Source organism: Mustela putorius, unplaced genomic scaffold, assembly GCF_011764305.1.
Source record: "Mustela putorius furo isolate JIRA1106 unplaced genomic scaffold, ASM1176430v1.1 tig00000139_pilon_pilon_pilon, whole genome shotgun sequence".
NCBI classification, from domain to species: Eukaryota; Metazoa; Chordata; class Mammalia; order Carnivora; family Mustelidae; genus Mustela; species Mustela putorius.
Window position 1 is genome coordinate 12,761,429 of NW_025421293.1, and position 17,556 is coordinate 12,778,984.

Genomic DNA, 17,556 nt, shown 5'->3' on the forward strand with positions numbered 1-17,556 from the left:
ACTGAACTGTATGCTGAACCAGGGTTAGGATGGTAAAGTTTATGTGATGTATTTTACCACAATCTCAAAACATTTTCCAAAAAAACACAAACTCCACAAAGACTTTTTACGGTATATGGAATAAATCCAGATTCCTTCACAGACTCTGTTGCCTCCAGGTCCCGTGTCTCTTGTACTCCCTTCTGCCTCTTTTCCACACCCCAACCGCACAACAGCCCCTCCAGCTGAGCAAACACGAGCAGCTGTTCCCTGGGTTTGCAAGTATTTGCCCTCTCTGCCAAGAATACTTGTCCTCCAGCTCCATGCAGGGCAGGCTCCTCGCCCTACAGACAGAAGCTGAGAAAGCAGGCAGCACGGCAGGGCAAGTGGGCACTATGACACTGACCAGCTGCTGCCCTCTCCCTACCTTAGCAGCCATCAGTCAAGTGGGGACATAACGGGACGACTCATTGGGCTGTTGGGAGGAGCTCACGCATCAGTGCTGGCACTCAGAAATATTAATAATTACTCTTACTAAACACCATCCTGAGAGTATCACAGAAATTGTCTTGAATGAAATAAGCCAGGCACAAAAGATTTCATATTCTATGATCCCATTTATAAGAAATTCTGAAATACACAAACTACCCTCTGGTAATAAAAATTAGATTAGTGGGCAGGGCTGGAGAGAGCATGTGAGTGCTAAGTGCACCAGGGAACTTGACTGGGGGAAGGGCTGACACTTGTCACATATTTGCTAGAATTCATCCATTTGTGTGTTGAAAATCTGTTCGTGTTGTATATAAATTATAACTCAGTAATGTGGTTGTTAAAATGTCGCCTGCCCAGAGAGGCTGTCCTGGGCCACCCAGTGTAGAGCAGCGACCAGATCCCTCCCTCTCCCACTCAGCTCTCCCATCCCAATCCTGGTTCATTCCCTCATGGTGCCTGTCCTCCCCTGAGAGTATCCTGTTTATTAACCTGTTCCTATGGGAGGCCATAGCTCACTGATGGCAGGACCTTCAATGCCTCATTCACCTTTCTACCCCTGGCAGCTAGACCAGTGCCTGGCAAAAGATTAGCACTCAGTAAATATCTACTGAATGCATGAGGAGAGGGAGAGGCAGAACGGGCCTGCCCTTCCACGAACATGGCTGAATGTGAACACCAGAAAGGACTTCAGTGGTCATTTAGCACACCTTCCCCACTTTGACATGAGAAAATGGAAGCAAAGCAGAGAAAGTAATTTGCCCAAGGTCGGACTTAATGATGGAAGCAGGTCTGGAGCCCACATCTCCTAGTCTTTTTCACTTATAGCAAATAGGACTCAATTCACATGTATAGACATACTCTATAAACATTCACAAAATGCCTATAAAATATAATATAAAATTTTTAAAAGCATATTATTTTGAAAGCCCAGTTAACTATAAAAATATTATTACAACCAGATCTACTTCATTCAAGCATTAAGTTGTGACTTCCACTACAAGTGCTAATTTAAACAAATCTTTCTTGAAGCGATTGAAATGAAATGGTAATAAGTTAATGGACATTCGAGTATTTAAGCATGGACAATTACGAGTCAGGCTGTTTCCACGTCGCCTGGGATGCTGTTTACTGCCCATACTTCACAATTCACATCTTCCCTGGCAAGTCATCCTGCAAAAAGCTGACTGTAGGTTGAAATATTTAATCTATAAACTTCGCATTCCCAGGCAAACACAGGCAAGTACGCTGTGCTTCCGCATTCCCGTCAGGTAGGCTGCCGCACGCAGTCTGAGCACAAGAACCTGCAATTAAGCCAGAGAATGGCACAGTACAAAACAAGTTTTTGCGTCCTAATCTGATAACTGCCGACATAAATTACCTCCTGGAGGTGGGAGAAATATTGCACGACATCAACATTCACATTTCACATTCTGAGAAATAAAAGGAAACAAAGAACATATATCAAAACCAAAATAACAGAACAATTTTATTATCAAATTAGACGATATTTATAAGACAAGTTATCCTCACCTTTGACATGCAAAGATAGCAAACTAACTATATGGATTCAGTAAATCAGAAAAACAAACACGCATTTTTTTTCATCTTCTTAGATAAATAAAACCTATAATTACCTATTCAAAATTCCGAGTATAACTTAGTCTCATTTCTTTTGAAGTATAGTTTGCCTTTTCTAAGATAGACTTCCTCCTTCATCAATAGCATTTTTTCTCAAGGTTATGTTCCCCCCACTTTTGGTGAGGAAGTTTACAAATATTATTGACTTTACTTCACATTTCTTCACACACTCAGCCATTCCAGGAGTGTGTATCTGCTGCACAAGACGGAGTTCTCAGAACAAGAATGTTTTCGATGGTCAATACCCTGGGGACACTGAAACTCCTGGAGGGAACGACCTAACATGCCACTTGGGGGCGTGACTCTCACCTGCTCATGTCTGAGGGTGAGAAGAGTGAGCACTGCGGGCAGCGGGCATGGGGCCCCCCAGCACTGAACACACCTGCGTTCGTCCTAAGACTTCACCTTTCCTCCTCTGTCCCACCTTCCCAGGTTAGGAGTCTCCTCCTGCTTCTGCAGCCTTCTTCCCCATCTGCCCTGTTACGTGACATAGTTACTAGTTCCAGGAGATTGGACCTCACACTCCTGGAAAGCCATTAAAGTGCTGACTGGCTCCCTGTGACTTGGCCTCGAGCACCGTCCCGGTATGCATCCCCCCACCCTGGTCCCGCCCTCTCCCCCGTCCTTCTCCTGGCTTGGTTCTGAAATGCTTCAAGTTCTCCAGTTCATGGTCCTTTAGCTCGGTCAGACTCATCCTCTGTGACCTCTGACCAAGAGCATCTCAACTGATACTATGAACTCTTTGGGCTTCGCTTACTGACTTAGGTGTTTCATACGGAGCATTAAAGAGGTCTCTAAATCACGAACATACTAACAATGCCCAAGTTTAGTGAGACCTCTTTGCTGACCTTGAGTCTTATACAAACAACTATCTCACGACTGGATCCTCGTGACCATCTACTATGCATCTCAAACATGTACAAAACCAATTCTAGACACCCACCCCCAAATAGAAACAGAACTTGCTTTGCCCGCAAATCATCTCTCCCATTCAGGAAATGGTAAGCCCATCCTATCAGCTGTGAAGGCCAAAATTCTTAGAGTCCATGGCTCCTCTCCTTCTCTCATACTCACAGCTAATCCAGCAGGAAATCCTACAGTCTACATTCAGAATATATCAGTATCAGCCACTTCTCACCAGCCCTCCCCAAACCTGAGTCACCTGAGCTACTGCAGCAAACCCCTACTGGGCTTCCTCGTTTTGGATTCTGCTGCCCTATAGTCCATTCCTCACAGAATTCCTACCAGATGGATCACAAGGGAGATCACACTGCTGCTCTGCTCGGATCCTCAGAACAAATGCCAAAGTCCTCACTCTGGCTAAGTCACCGGCATCTAGGAATCGGGCCCAGCCAGCTCGGGAACCTCCTCTCCAGCCCTCTCCCTCGCTCTGGCCGGGCTGTTCCTCCAACACATGTGCCGTTCCCTTACCTCGGGTGCTCTTCTCACTGGTTTACCCCAGGCCTCCTCCCCAGACTTGTTCCAACCTCTGCTCAAAGAGGTAGTTAGGGGAGAGACCTTCTCTGATTTTACATGTATAGCAACCCAGCTGACGCTTGCGTTCCCCACTCCGCCCCTGCTTCATTTTCTCCTCACTATTATCACCAGCCGGCATGTCATCTGTTTCCTTCTACTTGGAGACAGGGTTCCTGAGGACAAGGACTTTCTTTTGTTTCCTGCTGCATATTCGGTGCCTAGCACAGCACCTGGGATGTGGTATGTGCTCTTTAAGTACTCAGTAAAAAAATGGGGGAAAAAGCCCAAAGTGCAATCAGAACTTCGTGAGTTTTTCCTTTACCCTCATTCTGACGGGATTGTGCACCAGCTCACACCCACCACGGGGACATTCACTTCAGCTAATTTTCTGGGATGGTGATGGATTTTTGCTGCTCCTTTTGCTGCACAATTTAAACCTCCTCCTTCCACAAGTGTATAGCTCAAGAACAAAGAGGCTGTCGGGGATCGGGTGCTGGGTTTTGCACACAGCAGCTGCCCTCTCTGGCCTGCTGCCCCCACCCTGTGCTACACACACTTCATTTCCACCTTACCTCCCACGAGGCCTCTGAATTTCATAAAGCCCATGCCTTAACTGGATAACCATGTTTGCCTTCTCTTTTGTTAAAAACTTCTGAAGTTAGGGACTTACAGACCCGATACATCGAATACATAATACACTTGCAGGCAGGCTCAGGGCTAGATGGACAATGTGTCTATGTGTGACTGTGGCTCACGGCAACCTGCAGTATTTCAATTTGAAGGCTGGTGTTCTAAAAAGGGAGAAATAGGAAAATAAGAAGTATAGGGAAAGAGATTTCAAAAGCACCAAGAAGGTTTGGCAAAATAAAGTAAAAAGAAGAATGAGTGTGATGCAGAAGACAGCATGAGACTCAGAGCCAGAAAGGCCTGGGGTAGAACCCTAGCTCTGCCATTGGTCAGCGGTGTGTCCTTGGGTGGGCTGGTTAACATCTCCAATCCTCAGTCTGATCTCTAGAAGCACAGCTAATTATACTTCTTCAGAAGACAGCTGTGAGGATCAGGGAGGATGTGTTTAAAGTAGGTTCTCAATAACAGCTGCTGTTAAAATTATTAATAGGCAGTTCAACTGACTTTACAAGTTAGGAAACATTAGAATTATTATTTCCCTTGAAAATGAAAAAAAAATCATTTAATTGTAAGCCAAAGCTCACATTCTGAAGGTCACAGTGGTGAGGCACCTGGGTGGCTTAGTCATTAAGTGTCCGACTCTTGGTTTCGGCTCAGGTCATGATCTCAGGGTCCTGAGATCAAGCCCTGCATAGGGCTTGGGGCTCACAGAGGAGCCTGTTTGTCCCTCTTACTCTGCTCCTCCCCCTTATGCTCTCTCTCTCATGTAAATAAATAAAATCTTAAAAAAAAAAAAAAAGTCAGGAGGTAGGGCTGGCAAGACGAGGTTCCTCCTCCTCGTGGCAAAGGATCATCTCCATAGCCATGTTAGGGAACTGACGGGTATAGAGGCTTGACCTGTTTCCCTATAGTGAAACACTTTCAGCCAAACGTTTCATTTTTTAAAAGACACCTCTAGTGGTGCAGAACAGATCTAAGCCATCTGACTCCTGTCTGCCAACCGCTTGGGCAGGGGCCATGCAGAAATGCCCTCCCAACTGCTATCCAAAGCCAAACTTTCTTAGAAGTATAAAGCAATTTATCTTTGAATGATGTATGAACTTAGGAAGAAAACCACACGGGCACTGATTTATGACATCTTGCACAGCAGGGACTTAATAAATATGGGGGTGATGATGAGGTGGAAAGTATGAAACAAAAGGCCTTGCAAATGTGGAAATATCCATAACCAGCCTCATCTCATCTCATCTCCTAAGGGGGGGGAAAAAAAAAGATCACCAGCGTATTATTCTACCGAGATTGGAGATTTATCAATAGCTTCTCAGATCATTTGTTCGATGGGACACTAAGTTAAAGCCTACTTAGCATCTTTACATTAGTGGCTAGCCAGGAATTGAATGGTTTTAACAAGAATCTGCAAGAAGAAAAAGAAAAGCTTATAAAATTAAGAGCTGTTATTTCATTCTATCTCCTTCCATACTTCTTGAATAAATGCTGCCTTGTGAATCTGGCTAGATGGCAAGTCAACAGGTGACAGGCTGTACAGCTGCTTGCTGCTGAGTTAGACTAATCCTTCCACCACGGACTGTGTTCCCACTGACATTACTTAGAAGCACCGATTTTGGAGAGGAACTTAGTTCAATCTACCCACCCTCCCTAGCACACCCTTCCCTAGCATTCATCCCAAGCTGGCCCAGCCCACATTGTGCTCAATACTAGAAATTTCCAGAATATTTTGCAAGAGTCTACCTCAGCTGTCTTTGTTCAGTCTAACAGCCTTCTAAAAGAATGAAAAATTGATCCCTGTTCTTTGTTTCACTGACCTTGAAAGACATTTATTATCATCGGAATCAATACAAACGTGGACACCCAAGCAACTCTTAATAAAATAAAAAGGAAAGCAGTTATCTCACTTTCTACTATAATTAGTATTTTTACTAAATTTTTAAATATGGCCTTTATACACTTCAATATTTTTCCTGTTCCGATAACAAGACTAGAAACATGTTTTCAATAAGGCTAAGAATGGTCTGGTGTCAAGCAGGTTCAGAGGCCCAGGCAGAAGAGCCATAGAGCCTGGTTTAGAGAAGGGACCCCATGGATGGGCAGGTAGGGAGAAAGCAAGTTGACACCTCACAGTGACTTTCAGAGTTACATTTAAAACCTTTCCAGCAAACTATTTTATAAACATATCTGTTTTAGAAAAACAAAACAAAACAAAAGCATTTTCTTCTCATGAATTTTTGTATGAGTGCAACCATCTGACAGCGTAAGTATGTGACTTTTAGCCCAAGCTTATAAGCATTTCATGATTCTTTCAGAAATGTTCATCCTGAAATGTTAATATTTGGTACATTATCTTTAAATTATATTGCAGAATGCCCAGTTATGAAATATATACCAAATGTTCTTTTTAATCACTTAAAGCTCTAAATGAAGAAAATCTGTTTGGCATTAGATAAATACCTTGAATGTGGGATAGGCAGGAACACCTTGAAATAATGCTTAACTAATCACAAAGCAACTCTTTTGCAATAGATGGGCGAACCACTAATTAGACGAAGGGAAATAAAACTGTCACGGTAGGATAAAAGGATAAAGAGAAATAAGTGGTAATTACTGTTTTATTGTCAGAGAAAGTAGTATCAAACATGGCTGAGTAAAAAGAGGGGGAAAAACCCCACAGCTCTGTAAGTAAATACCAGCACTCATTAAATTAGTACTTGGAGCTAAACACAACTCAGGGATGATGATGACACCTCAAAAAGTGCATTCAAGAAAGGGAAAAACAGACCATAACGACTAAGTAAGGACGCTTCATTCTGGGCACGCAGCATCCCGAAGAGTAACATGACACAACAATTGCTTTAAACTGCTTAAACATTTCCAAGCCAAGTTTTCCAAAAAGCTGCTTAGAAGGACTGGGGGAGGACTACCAGACCAGGTCATTATTCTTTTCAAGGCTTAACTGATACAGTGAAATTCATTAAATAATAGGTCAATGGTGCCAACAAGTGGAATGAGTTGTGTTTTAAAGTTTGGAGCAACTTACATTCTGTTGCTGGGAATGATCTTGTGCCCTTCTCTGAACCAGGTCACTTGCGGTCTTGGGAAGCTGGTGATGGATGGTAAGTTGAGAACTACTGCATGTCCTTGAGACACTGTTTTCCTCTGGTCTGTATCCATGAAATTTCCCATATCTGCAGAGAAAAATCAGACCCTTTAAGTTCAGAAAATTTTTTTGGGGTAGGGGGAAGGGTCAAAGATGGAAATAACTATACATTACAGCAAAGTCACTGACGTTGCTTATAATTAAGCAATAAGACAAGAGAGATTGAGCAGTAATGCTGATGAGTGCAGATCTGGGGGTGAAGCGAAGCATGAGGCAGAGCCATGTGCCTCCAAAGTGCCCACAAAAAGCATTAATCAGCAGAACTTCATGGTCTTTGTGTCGCGGCAACACTACAATGAAACGTTTGCAACTGATTTTAATATTGGAATAAACTGTGGGAAAGCATCCCACCGCCACAGAGATAGGAATGAAGCGCCTGCAGCTCGCCCCGCAGCTCGCCCCATCTCCCCCGTCTCTCAGGCTGGTTCCGCCCAGTCAGCTACCATTGCCCGGTTCAATTTCCTTTAATCTGGGGCAAGCAGGCTTTGTTCCAGTCCCTGTGCTACCAGTAAACAGCATCTTTTTAAAAATGGGTGTCACAGAAAAAAACCCAGTCATCAGAATGAAGGTATAAGAGGCCAATTTTTAAATGAGTAACATTTGAAACTTCTGAAAAATGTCTACATCATGCTTAGATACAGATATATGTGTATACACACGTGGCATATGTGTATTCCTTTCAATGTCTATAAATTTGGAATAGTCCATAGAAAATCTTTATTATCTATGCATGTTTTTATTCAAAGGAAATTATTTCCTATGTAATAAGCCGCATTTAATATTCTAGGAAAGAGATGAAACAAACTAATGAAACAGATTAGGAAAATAGTCACGATTATTTTCAAAGTGAAACTTGTTATCAAAAAGGAGGAGGAAAGAGAAAGAAGAGAACATCCAAGAGCCAGAGATAAATGATAGAAACAGGGTACAAATAATTGACCAAAAAAAAAAAAGCCCCAAATAATATTACATATAGCATTTAATACATGATAATAAATTCCAAGCTGTTAACTTATTCAAATATGTTTGGGGGTACTGATCTAAACTTTGTATGTATTAGTTATGTTTTCAATTATTCAGTTGAATAGAAGTTCTCAGTTATTCTGCAAAAAAATTTAGCTGAGTAACTTCACAACAATTCAGAAAAGTTGAGCCTTCCTAATTAAAAACATAACTACATGTATACAGGACCAGCTCCTTACTCAGTCACTAATAATTATAGAATAGTAGGGTAGTAAGAAATTACTTTATTTGATATAGTAATGCTAAACACTATAGGCCTTACCTGTGGTCAAAAAAACAAATAAGAAAACATTCTAGTTACTGGTTGACAGCTCAGTTTAGGAACTCCCTAGAGTTCTCTGAAATCTGTCGTAACATAGTAACATGTAACTTAAAGCTTCATAAATACTGCTTTCTTTTCAATGACAAGACATTTTGGTAGTAAATTCAAAACAAAATAAAGCAGACAGGCCATTTTAGAGAGACCTGACCCTTGACAGATTTTGGACTGCAGAAGTATTAAGTGCTTTGCGTTGGCCAGCCTGTCTCCAATTCCTTCCAAATACAACATCAAACACAAACTCCCTGCACTCTGGTATCTCCCTCAGTTACTTTTGCTCCAAATGGGTCTGCCCCACAGAGACCTCATCGAGTCACTAACAGTAATGCCATCTAGAACATTGCTATCCACCTACTTTTATTGTGTAGCTGAAGGATTTTTAAATAAATCACTGGAAAGAACTAATTATGAACTGACAAAATTTTACATTACTGGGTTTAATTTGTTGTTTGAAAAACATTTGAACCTGAGTATCAGAAACGCTAAGAGCAGCTAATCATAAAGCAGAAGGCATCTTGTTACTACTTTGTTTTCTGGCCTCCACAGGGCCTGACAGAGCCCCTGACTGCTGGATGGCCAGGGAGGGCATTGACCTCATTAGCCCTGTCACCACCATTGGACCAGCCTCACTGACTGTTTACTTATCTCCTAAAACCTTTAGCAATTATTCTGTTCCAAAGAGAATCCAAGACAGAATCTCGATTCCTACAATGGTTAAAAGTGATTTTGATCAGCATTCCCCACAGACATTTTGTTTCTGTTATTTATCATTGGGAGACTTTTCCAATGCACACATACATGCGACTTGAACTTCTGATCTTCTCTGCAAGAGAGCTCCCATCCTGTTTCGCACCACACAGCGGTAAAACCCAGCATCAAGCCTCTGTAAAGACGGGATAATATACCTGCCAAATACCAAAAAGAAGTGTTAATGCTTCTATATCTAGAGCAGCTCTGGCATCTCAATTCGCAAGTGCTCAACAAATATTTAATTTTTGGTAAACTATTGTCTGTGCAATCCTTCTCTGGTCGACACACTCACCAACCGCCATTTGTGAGATTACGTCATCGATGTCTGTCTCCCCAGCAAGGCTGTCAGTAATTATTACCCCAAGCTAGGTTCTAGATCTGCCTTGTCCATCACTTGCCCTTGGCGCCTAGCACAGTGCCATGCATGTAGTAGACAACACTCACAAGTCGTTGAAGAAATGACAAATGTAAAATAGTTATAGGTCATTACACGTAAACTAGACCTTTCAGTAAAAGGTGTTTATAATTCTCTCAGAATCTCTAGAAGTCATTTCTAGAACTGACAATAAACTTTACATAATGTGTCATGTTACTCTACCTAAAAATTCAAATAACGCTTTCAGGATGAGATACAGGTGTCATCGAGGCAAAGAGAGCAGTGACATGGTGACACAATTCCCCTCTGTGCTCACAGTTACAGACCCTCTCCCCTACCAAAACAACTCACACACTTCCCTCACTTCCTTCTCCGCATGTGGACTGACATTAACTTTAAAAATGTTGTGGGTAACTGAAAGGTGACTTCATTGGTATTTCTCAATGTTATATGACTCTAAGTAATCACGTCCTTCAAATCAATGCCTTTCTAAAAACTTCAGTAACATTTTAAAGAAGGAAAAAAAGTAGTTAGAAGATACAGATTCCATAAAAGCCCTGCTTTCGGTTTACTGTTAGCTTTATAACTTAGGATATTTTGAAATCCATAAGCAAGTACAATTTATAGCCAAGGACCACTCCAAGTGTGTTATAGCTCCAGAGCCCAAACCTTTCACAAGACCTAAGAGAGTTCATTAATTGGTTTCTAGGCCATGTCCAAAAACAAATCAAGAATAAGGCTGAGTCCTGGACACTTTTTACAAAAAGGAATTTGCCTACCACAAAAAAGAAAAAGAGAGCTAACACCCAATCGAATGGTAGCCTATTTCCCGAAAAGAGAAAACTCAGCGATGCTATCCTTTATTACAAAGATGTTCTGTTAATAGTTATCTTCAATTTAAGAATACTTCTCACAAAGGATAATCAGAGAAACTTTTAAAAATGAGGTAAAAAGCACCATGAACGGTACACTTTCTTGGCTCACTTCCTAAGCATAGCTTGAAATTGCTTACATTCAACTGATTGCTCATCTTTTTACTCAAGTATGTCCAATTAGTCAACCTGAAAAAGGAACTTAAAGGCATAATTTTTAAGTGAATAAAACATTTGGACAATCTAGGTAATTCAGCACTAAGCAAATATTAATCAAAGTATGTTTTCCCTCTGATAATGATCTTGATATTCCCACGACAAGATTAATAAAATCTTTTATGAAAAATATTACTGAGTTTTAATCTTCAAAATTTTATTTCATTCTGGGCAATGGCTCATTTCAAAAAATTAATTAGTGTGGATAATAAGAATAGTATCAAACTGAACACAGAGAGTCAATACCATTTATTTAAATTACAAATCAAGGCTAGAAAGATGAGCAGCTTTAACTGTCAGATACCATGATTATAAATAAGGAGGAGTTTTAAGATTAAACTACAATGAAGTCCACAAAAGTTTTTGGAAACGAAATAACACAAGTTATAGGAATACATACTTGAAAAACTACATGAACAGTTTCATCATTGCAACATTTCCATATTTAAATAATTGTTATCCATTCCATTTTCTCTTTCTTTTTTTGCAGTATCCTAAATAGATTTTAAATTCTTATGAATTTCTATAGTAATCCTATGTACTAATGAACAAAAATAGCAGTGTTTTCAAACCACAGGGAGGAGCAGATACAAAAATGAATATTAGGCATATGCTGTTTTGTACCATCTCTTTAGTCTAATGTCTCACCAGGGAAAAAATATACTAAAAAGTTGCAAAGTACTCCACCTATTACAGGAATTCCTACACAAATTATGTTCACCTAACAGATGGGAATATTCACTGCAAGTCTATTGTTTATAAACACACATTTTTAAGCAGAGAAAGTTTCCTGGCTCTTTATAAGAAAGTATGATAAAATCTTAGCACCATATGCCACTAAAGTATAGAAAATGCCTGCTCCTTTTTCAAATAAACACAGCAGGGAATGTTTGTACTCACTGTAGAAAGGCAGAATTCTATTAGACCAACAGAACATTTACCAGGGCTAGTTCATTATCAGGAACAGCAAATTAAAGAAAACCAAACACAAAATCACAGCAAAACCAAGGGTTTAAATGTCCATTCCTGCTAAGTAGGAGAATACCTCAGCTCTGAAATGCCTCTCAAGATGGGCCATGAGAACCACCCCAGAGGTTCTTTAGCAGTGGCTCGAGCTCTATTCCAGGCCACAAACAACTACTTGACTAGCCCTGCCTGGAGTGAACAATTGACATTTTTTGTCTGCCTGGGATCTACGCCATTTTCCTGTGTTTGGAGAATTTCCACTTGGAGTCTCGGTGGAGGAAGACCCCTGGACACAGGTAGGAGATGATGCGTGACCACTGGCCACATGTAGTCTGGATTTTGGGGTCTCAGGCTGGTGATACACAGGAACGGGGCTAAAGGACTCATCTAACAGCAGTGGTGCCAGGGCGCAGCGGAGCCCGGGCCCCAGGGGAGCAGAGCAGTGTCCACTGCCAGTCAGGACAGTGGCTCCAACAATAGCACCCCGGCTCTCACAGGACTCTCACAGGACTGGCTCTCAGGCTGATTTGGCTCTAGGGGGCTCACCTCACTCTGCTCCTGCCCCATCTCCAGCTTGCCTGGTGACTGATTCTAAGAGCAACCCAATGTCCATGCAACAGCTTCCTGTTCCATTTCATTACGAAAGTTTGTTTCTGTGGCTGGTCCTAGAATTCCCCAAGTGTCTACTCTACAGGACAAAGCAAAAATAATCCCAGCTGGAAAAGCTTCTGAAGCTATCAGGCACTCACCATGGTCACAGAAAAACCCAAATAATGCCTCTTCAAGTCATCTCTCTTTTCAAAGTCGTGGTTTCCTGGTAAAGCACTAAGAATCATTAGGCAATCAACAGTCCCTCAAAAACTGGGATAAATGAACCTGTTAGGAGTTTTCTTGAACACAAAGCACTAAAATTTGAGGAAATGTCTGACAAAATACTGCCTGGGAGCAGACAGGTTACTGTGGAGCAGATCTTTTAGCAACAGTGAGATACTATGACTAAGGACACAGGTCGACAGACCTACGCTGGTTCTGAATAATGAAGGCACATCTGCATTTCTCTCTCTTAGGTCAGGCAACATAATTCAATCCAAGAGAGAATTTTCATGCCCATTAAAATTAGATGTAAAGCTTTTTTTTTTTTCTTTGAATGGGGGTCTTACATCTATTTCATGCCACTCCAGGTGAGACTATGCCCTACAACTCCAACTTGTTATGCTGGTATAAAAACATCTATTTTGCATGAAAATAAGCAACCAAGTCCTATAATAAACTTCCATATCTTGGCCCAGAGCCCAATCTTACTTTCAAAGGGAATAAATGGTTATGGGGGAAAAAAAAACCCTGAAGTAATTTATACCCTTCCTGAAACTACTTTGATTCTTCTTTTGGAGATGTGATGATAAATAATTAGGCTTTCAATTTTATTTTTATAAATTTCCTACACGAAATTAAAAAAGCATAATCAAAAGTGGGATCAGTCAGTCCACAGCTTTCTTTTTCTTTTTTTTTTTTTTAAAGATTTTATTTATTTGTCAGAGAGAGTGAGAGACAGTGAGCACAGGCAGACAGAATGGCAGGCAGAGGCAGAGGGAGAAGCAGGCTCCCTGCCGAGCAAGGATCCCGATGTGGGACTGGATCCCAGGACCTGGGATCATGACCTGAGCCGAAGGCAGTTGCTTAACCAACTGAGCCACCCAAGCGACCCAGTCCACAGCTTTCTTTACAAACAAAATACTGAAATGAAAAATCGAGACTGAAACATGTTAAGAAAAAGATAAAGGACCCAGAGCCTTAAGCAGTGTGGGAATATGAGGGATTCTACTTATTTTAGCCAAAATGTTCACGACTAATTCACGTGAGCCAAAAATATAACTGTTATTGTGGTGAGCTGCACAGTTCCTAGAGAACAGGGCCAATGGAGAGTTAGCCAACAGAAGAGTGACGATAAACCAAGTCAAGAAAACTGAAGCCAAACAACTTGGGGAACTAAGCCCTTTGTGGGAAGACACAGGCAGGGGTCTGTTCAGTTCAGGAGGGTGATGAAGAAAGCAACTGGTTACATGTCACCTAACAAAAGAGTTCTGAATTCAGTAGACTTTTCCTTTTGTGAGTAGGGGGCAGAGCAGGTTAAACAAAACAAAACAAAAACAAGTAGAGGAGTCTCCTGTAGCTTAGCAATAAAGCATAATGAGATGCTTCGGCTCAGCATCTTAAGATTTTTAAATACTGTTCTTGTATCCTATAATATTGCTGAGTCCACTTACTAGTTTTAGCAGCTTTTTTAATAGATAATGCCGCATTTTCTACATAGGTGATCGTGTCACCCTCAAAAAAAGACATTTCTCTGTCTTTCACTTCAGATGCCTTTTTATTTCTTTTGTGTTGGTTTTCCTTACTGCTCTGGCTGGCAAGTCCAATCCTGGCATCTGCTGAGCTTCCTGCCTTGGTGGGTTTACAGTTTTCATCAACTGTAAAACATTTTCAATATTATTCCTTCAAATATTTCTGATCCTGCCTCCTTAGGATTCCAATCACACATGCATTGGAGTTGTCTAGCTTAAGTTGTCCTGTAACTTATTAGCCCTCATTTCACTGGGTTTGATTCCCTTTTATTTTTTCTAACTGTCTTTCATTGTGGATAGTTCTGTTGCTATACCTTTAAGTTTACTAACATTTTCTTCTGCCATGTCTAATCTGCTAATACCCATCCAATGTGTTTTTCATCTCAGACATTACAGGTTTTGTCCTCAGAAGTTTGATGTCTGCCTTTTAATATCTTTCATGTATGTATTTAGCTTTGATCACAGGGAATACATTTATAATGTTTCAATATCTTTCCTGGCTACTTCTAATACCTGTGTCAGCTTTGGCTTAAGAGATTAATAGACTGAATTTTCTCCTTATTATGGATCATGCTTTCCTTTCTCTTTATGTTCCTGATAACCTCTGATTCAATTCTAGACATTGTGAATTTTACCCTGTTTGGTGCTGGAAATTGCTGTATTTCTATAAATATTCTCAAGTTTTACTCTCTGATGCTTGAAAATTACTTGAAATTCACCTGATCCCTTTCCGGTCTTGTTTATAAAATCTCAGGCAGGATCAGAGCTGCATTTGGTCAAGGGTTAATAATCCTCATTACAGACCTAAGGTCATTCTGTATCCTCTACTCAATACCCTCATAAATTATGAGGTTTTTTGGTATGGCTGGTGAGAATAGGCCTCCCACCCAGCCCTACGTGGTGAGCATGGGAAGAACCACCATCACTTCTGGGCAGTCTTTTCCTGGGCCTTGGGGAATCTCTTCACGTGAATGTGCTGATGAAAATTCTAATACTCAACAATAAACCTCTACGGATACCTAGTACTCTTTCTCTGGTACTCTACCTTGATCTCCCTGGATTCTCCAATCTCTCCAACTCAGGAGTCCTCCAGACACATGTGCACCCCTGTGTGTGGGTCATAGCCTGGAAATTCTCGCACAGCATTAAAGCTGGGGCAATCAGAGGGCCCACTGATTTTCTGTTTCTCAGGCATCACCACCTTTGGCTGCCTGATGTCCAATGTCTTAAACACAACTGCTTCATATGTTTTGTCTGGTTTCATGTCTCTTTAGATTTCCTATCTGGGGCTCTCTTTCATATCTCTTAATGAAGTTTTCCACTTCATGTAGGTTCTTATAAAGGTTATTCCCAGGTATTTAATAATTTTTATTGATATTGTGAATTTTTTCATCTTTTTATAAGACATACAAAAAAGTTACTTTCTTCCTTAACCATTCCTATTTTCTTACTGGAATAAAAAAAAATCATCATTATCTATCAAACTTCTTTTATTGATACTGTCACAGAAAGTGAACCACAGAGATAGGTCACCTAAGGAGATGATAAGATTTTTCACAGTTTATAGTATCAAAATATCCCTCCTGTTTATAACAATGAATATCATGCCTACCACTAAGAAATTATTGGCTTAGATAACCATCTATTCATATTGAATATAATTATTTATCTCAAAGTAGAAAATAATTGAAAATAAATATTTTCTAGGAAAAAAAGACAAATCTGCCTATGACAGCTATGAAAAGTTGGTTTAATTGCTGAACTACTACAATTTTGCCAATACAGTCACCTCTGCCTAAATGTGGATACAAGCATCAATATGAAAATCATCTGAAACTCACTGAAATTCATTGTGCAGTTTGCAACACAAGCAGCAAAGAAAATGCTATTTTTGGTCAAAGCTAGAAAAGCTGAGTTTATATGATGTGCCCTTTATAGGACAATTATTTTCTATTGACACAAAGTGGGGGTAGGGGGAGAAGGACTCAATTTCAGTGAGAAAACAGCTACCATTTTCATAAAGTAGCCATGTTTTTCAATTTGAGACTCGGAATGGTCTCCTGAAGGTTAACATATGACAGCTGAAGGTGCTTGTTGGAAGGAAGTAGATGAAAGAGTAATTTGAAAAAATAGCATGAGATTTTTGGGACAGGTTTTACGTCTAAAAAAATGATGACAAAATACAATGGATCCTTGATAACCCATCTGAGTGTCTGAAGCCCTCAGTGAACAGAATATAATTTATCACATCTACCCCAAACCATTCTTGCTTTAGAATAACCCATTTCTTCTTACTCAGTTTCTAGTGAAATGGGAATGAAGCTTGTATCTCATTTTAATGATCCACCCATGCAATCTTGCTTCAAAGACCCACAATGCTTTGCCTTCCTGTGGATCACCCAGAGTGTGCCAAATTAACAGGTAAATCTGCTAATGCAAAGAGCAATGCAAAAAAATCCCCACCTCTTTGTGTATTTTAAAGTAAACACCAAAACTATTTCACCATAAATCTGAATAGTTGCATGTACAATAATGGCATGGTATATGATTCAGCAATTTTTTAAAGATTTATTTATTTATGTGTGTGGGGGGGGGTAGAGAGAGAGAGAGAGAGAGAACCAGAGAGAATCCACAAGAGGATTCCCTGATTCCAGGATCCTGAGATTAGAGCCTGAGCTAAAACCAAGAATCAGAGACTTAACTGAGTTGAGTCACGCAGGCACCCCTGATCTAGCACCTTTTTTTTTTTTTTTTTTTAAGATTTTATTGATTTTTCTGAGAGAAAGAGAGAGTGCCCAAGCCAGGGAAGTGGCAGGCAGAGGGAGAAGCAGTATCCCCGCTGAGCAAGGAGCCCATGCCAAACTTGATTACAGGACCCTGGGATCATGACCTGAGCTGAAGGCAGATGCTTAACCAACTGAGCCACCGGGGAGACCCTGATGTAGCATTTTAAACAAAACTGTTACACTGCTGTTTTACATGTATCCAGTGGAATCTAAACAATGATTTTGAAATCCATATTATCCATTTTTAATAATGAACTCTTTAACAGATAGAACCTTCATACTGTTCTTTTTTATTTTTTTACTCTTTGAACTTGAGTTGTTAATCTATTTACCCCATAGAATTTTATTCCGACCTATTTTCAATTAGCAATAATCGTGCCTCGGATAAACCTCATTGGCTACGATACTGCCACTGAGCAAAGCTCTAACATATTTTCATGCCTGAAAGATACTTATTGATCATCCAACATACTTATCTGAGATAAAAATACACATACAAATGGCAACTTTAAAAGGATGTCC

The 17,556-nt window shown here is 40.5% G+C and overlaps 1 protein-coding gene and 1 pseudogene across 3 annotated transcripts in view; both read right to left on the reverse strand.

Annotated features, from left to right (window-relative positions):
• SDK1 (sidekick cell adhesion molecule 1) overlaps positions 1-17,556 on the reverse strand; it is an 883,892-nt gene that overhangs the window by 490,297 nt on the left and 376,039 nt on the right. For all 3 annotated transcript variants that reach the window (XM_045075163.1, XM_045075162.1, XM_045075164.1), the window contains exons 3-4: positions 9,525-9,631; positions 7,265-7,412 (exon numbers count right to left, since the gene is read on the reverse strand). In XM_045075163.1, coding sequence (XP_044931098.1) covers positions 7,265-7,412; positions 9,525-9,631 — 255 coding nt within the window. The remainder of the gene's footprint in view (positions 1-7,264; positions 7,413-9,524; positions 9,632-17,556) is intronic.
• On the reverse strand, positions 17,335-17,458 carry LOC123390742 (annotated as a pseudogene).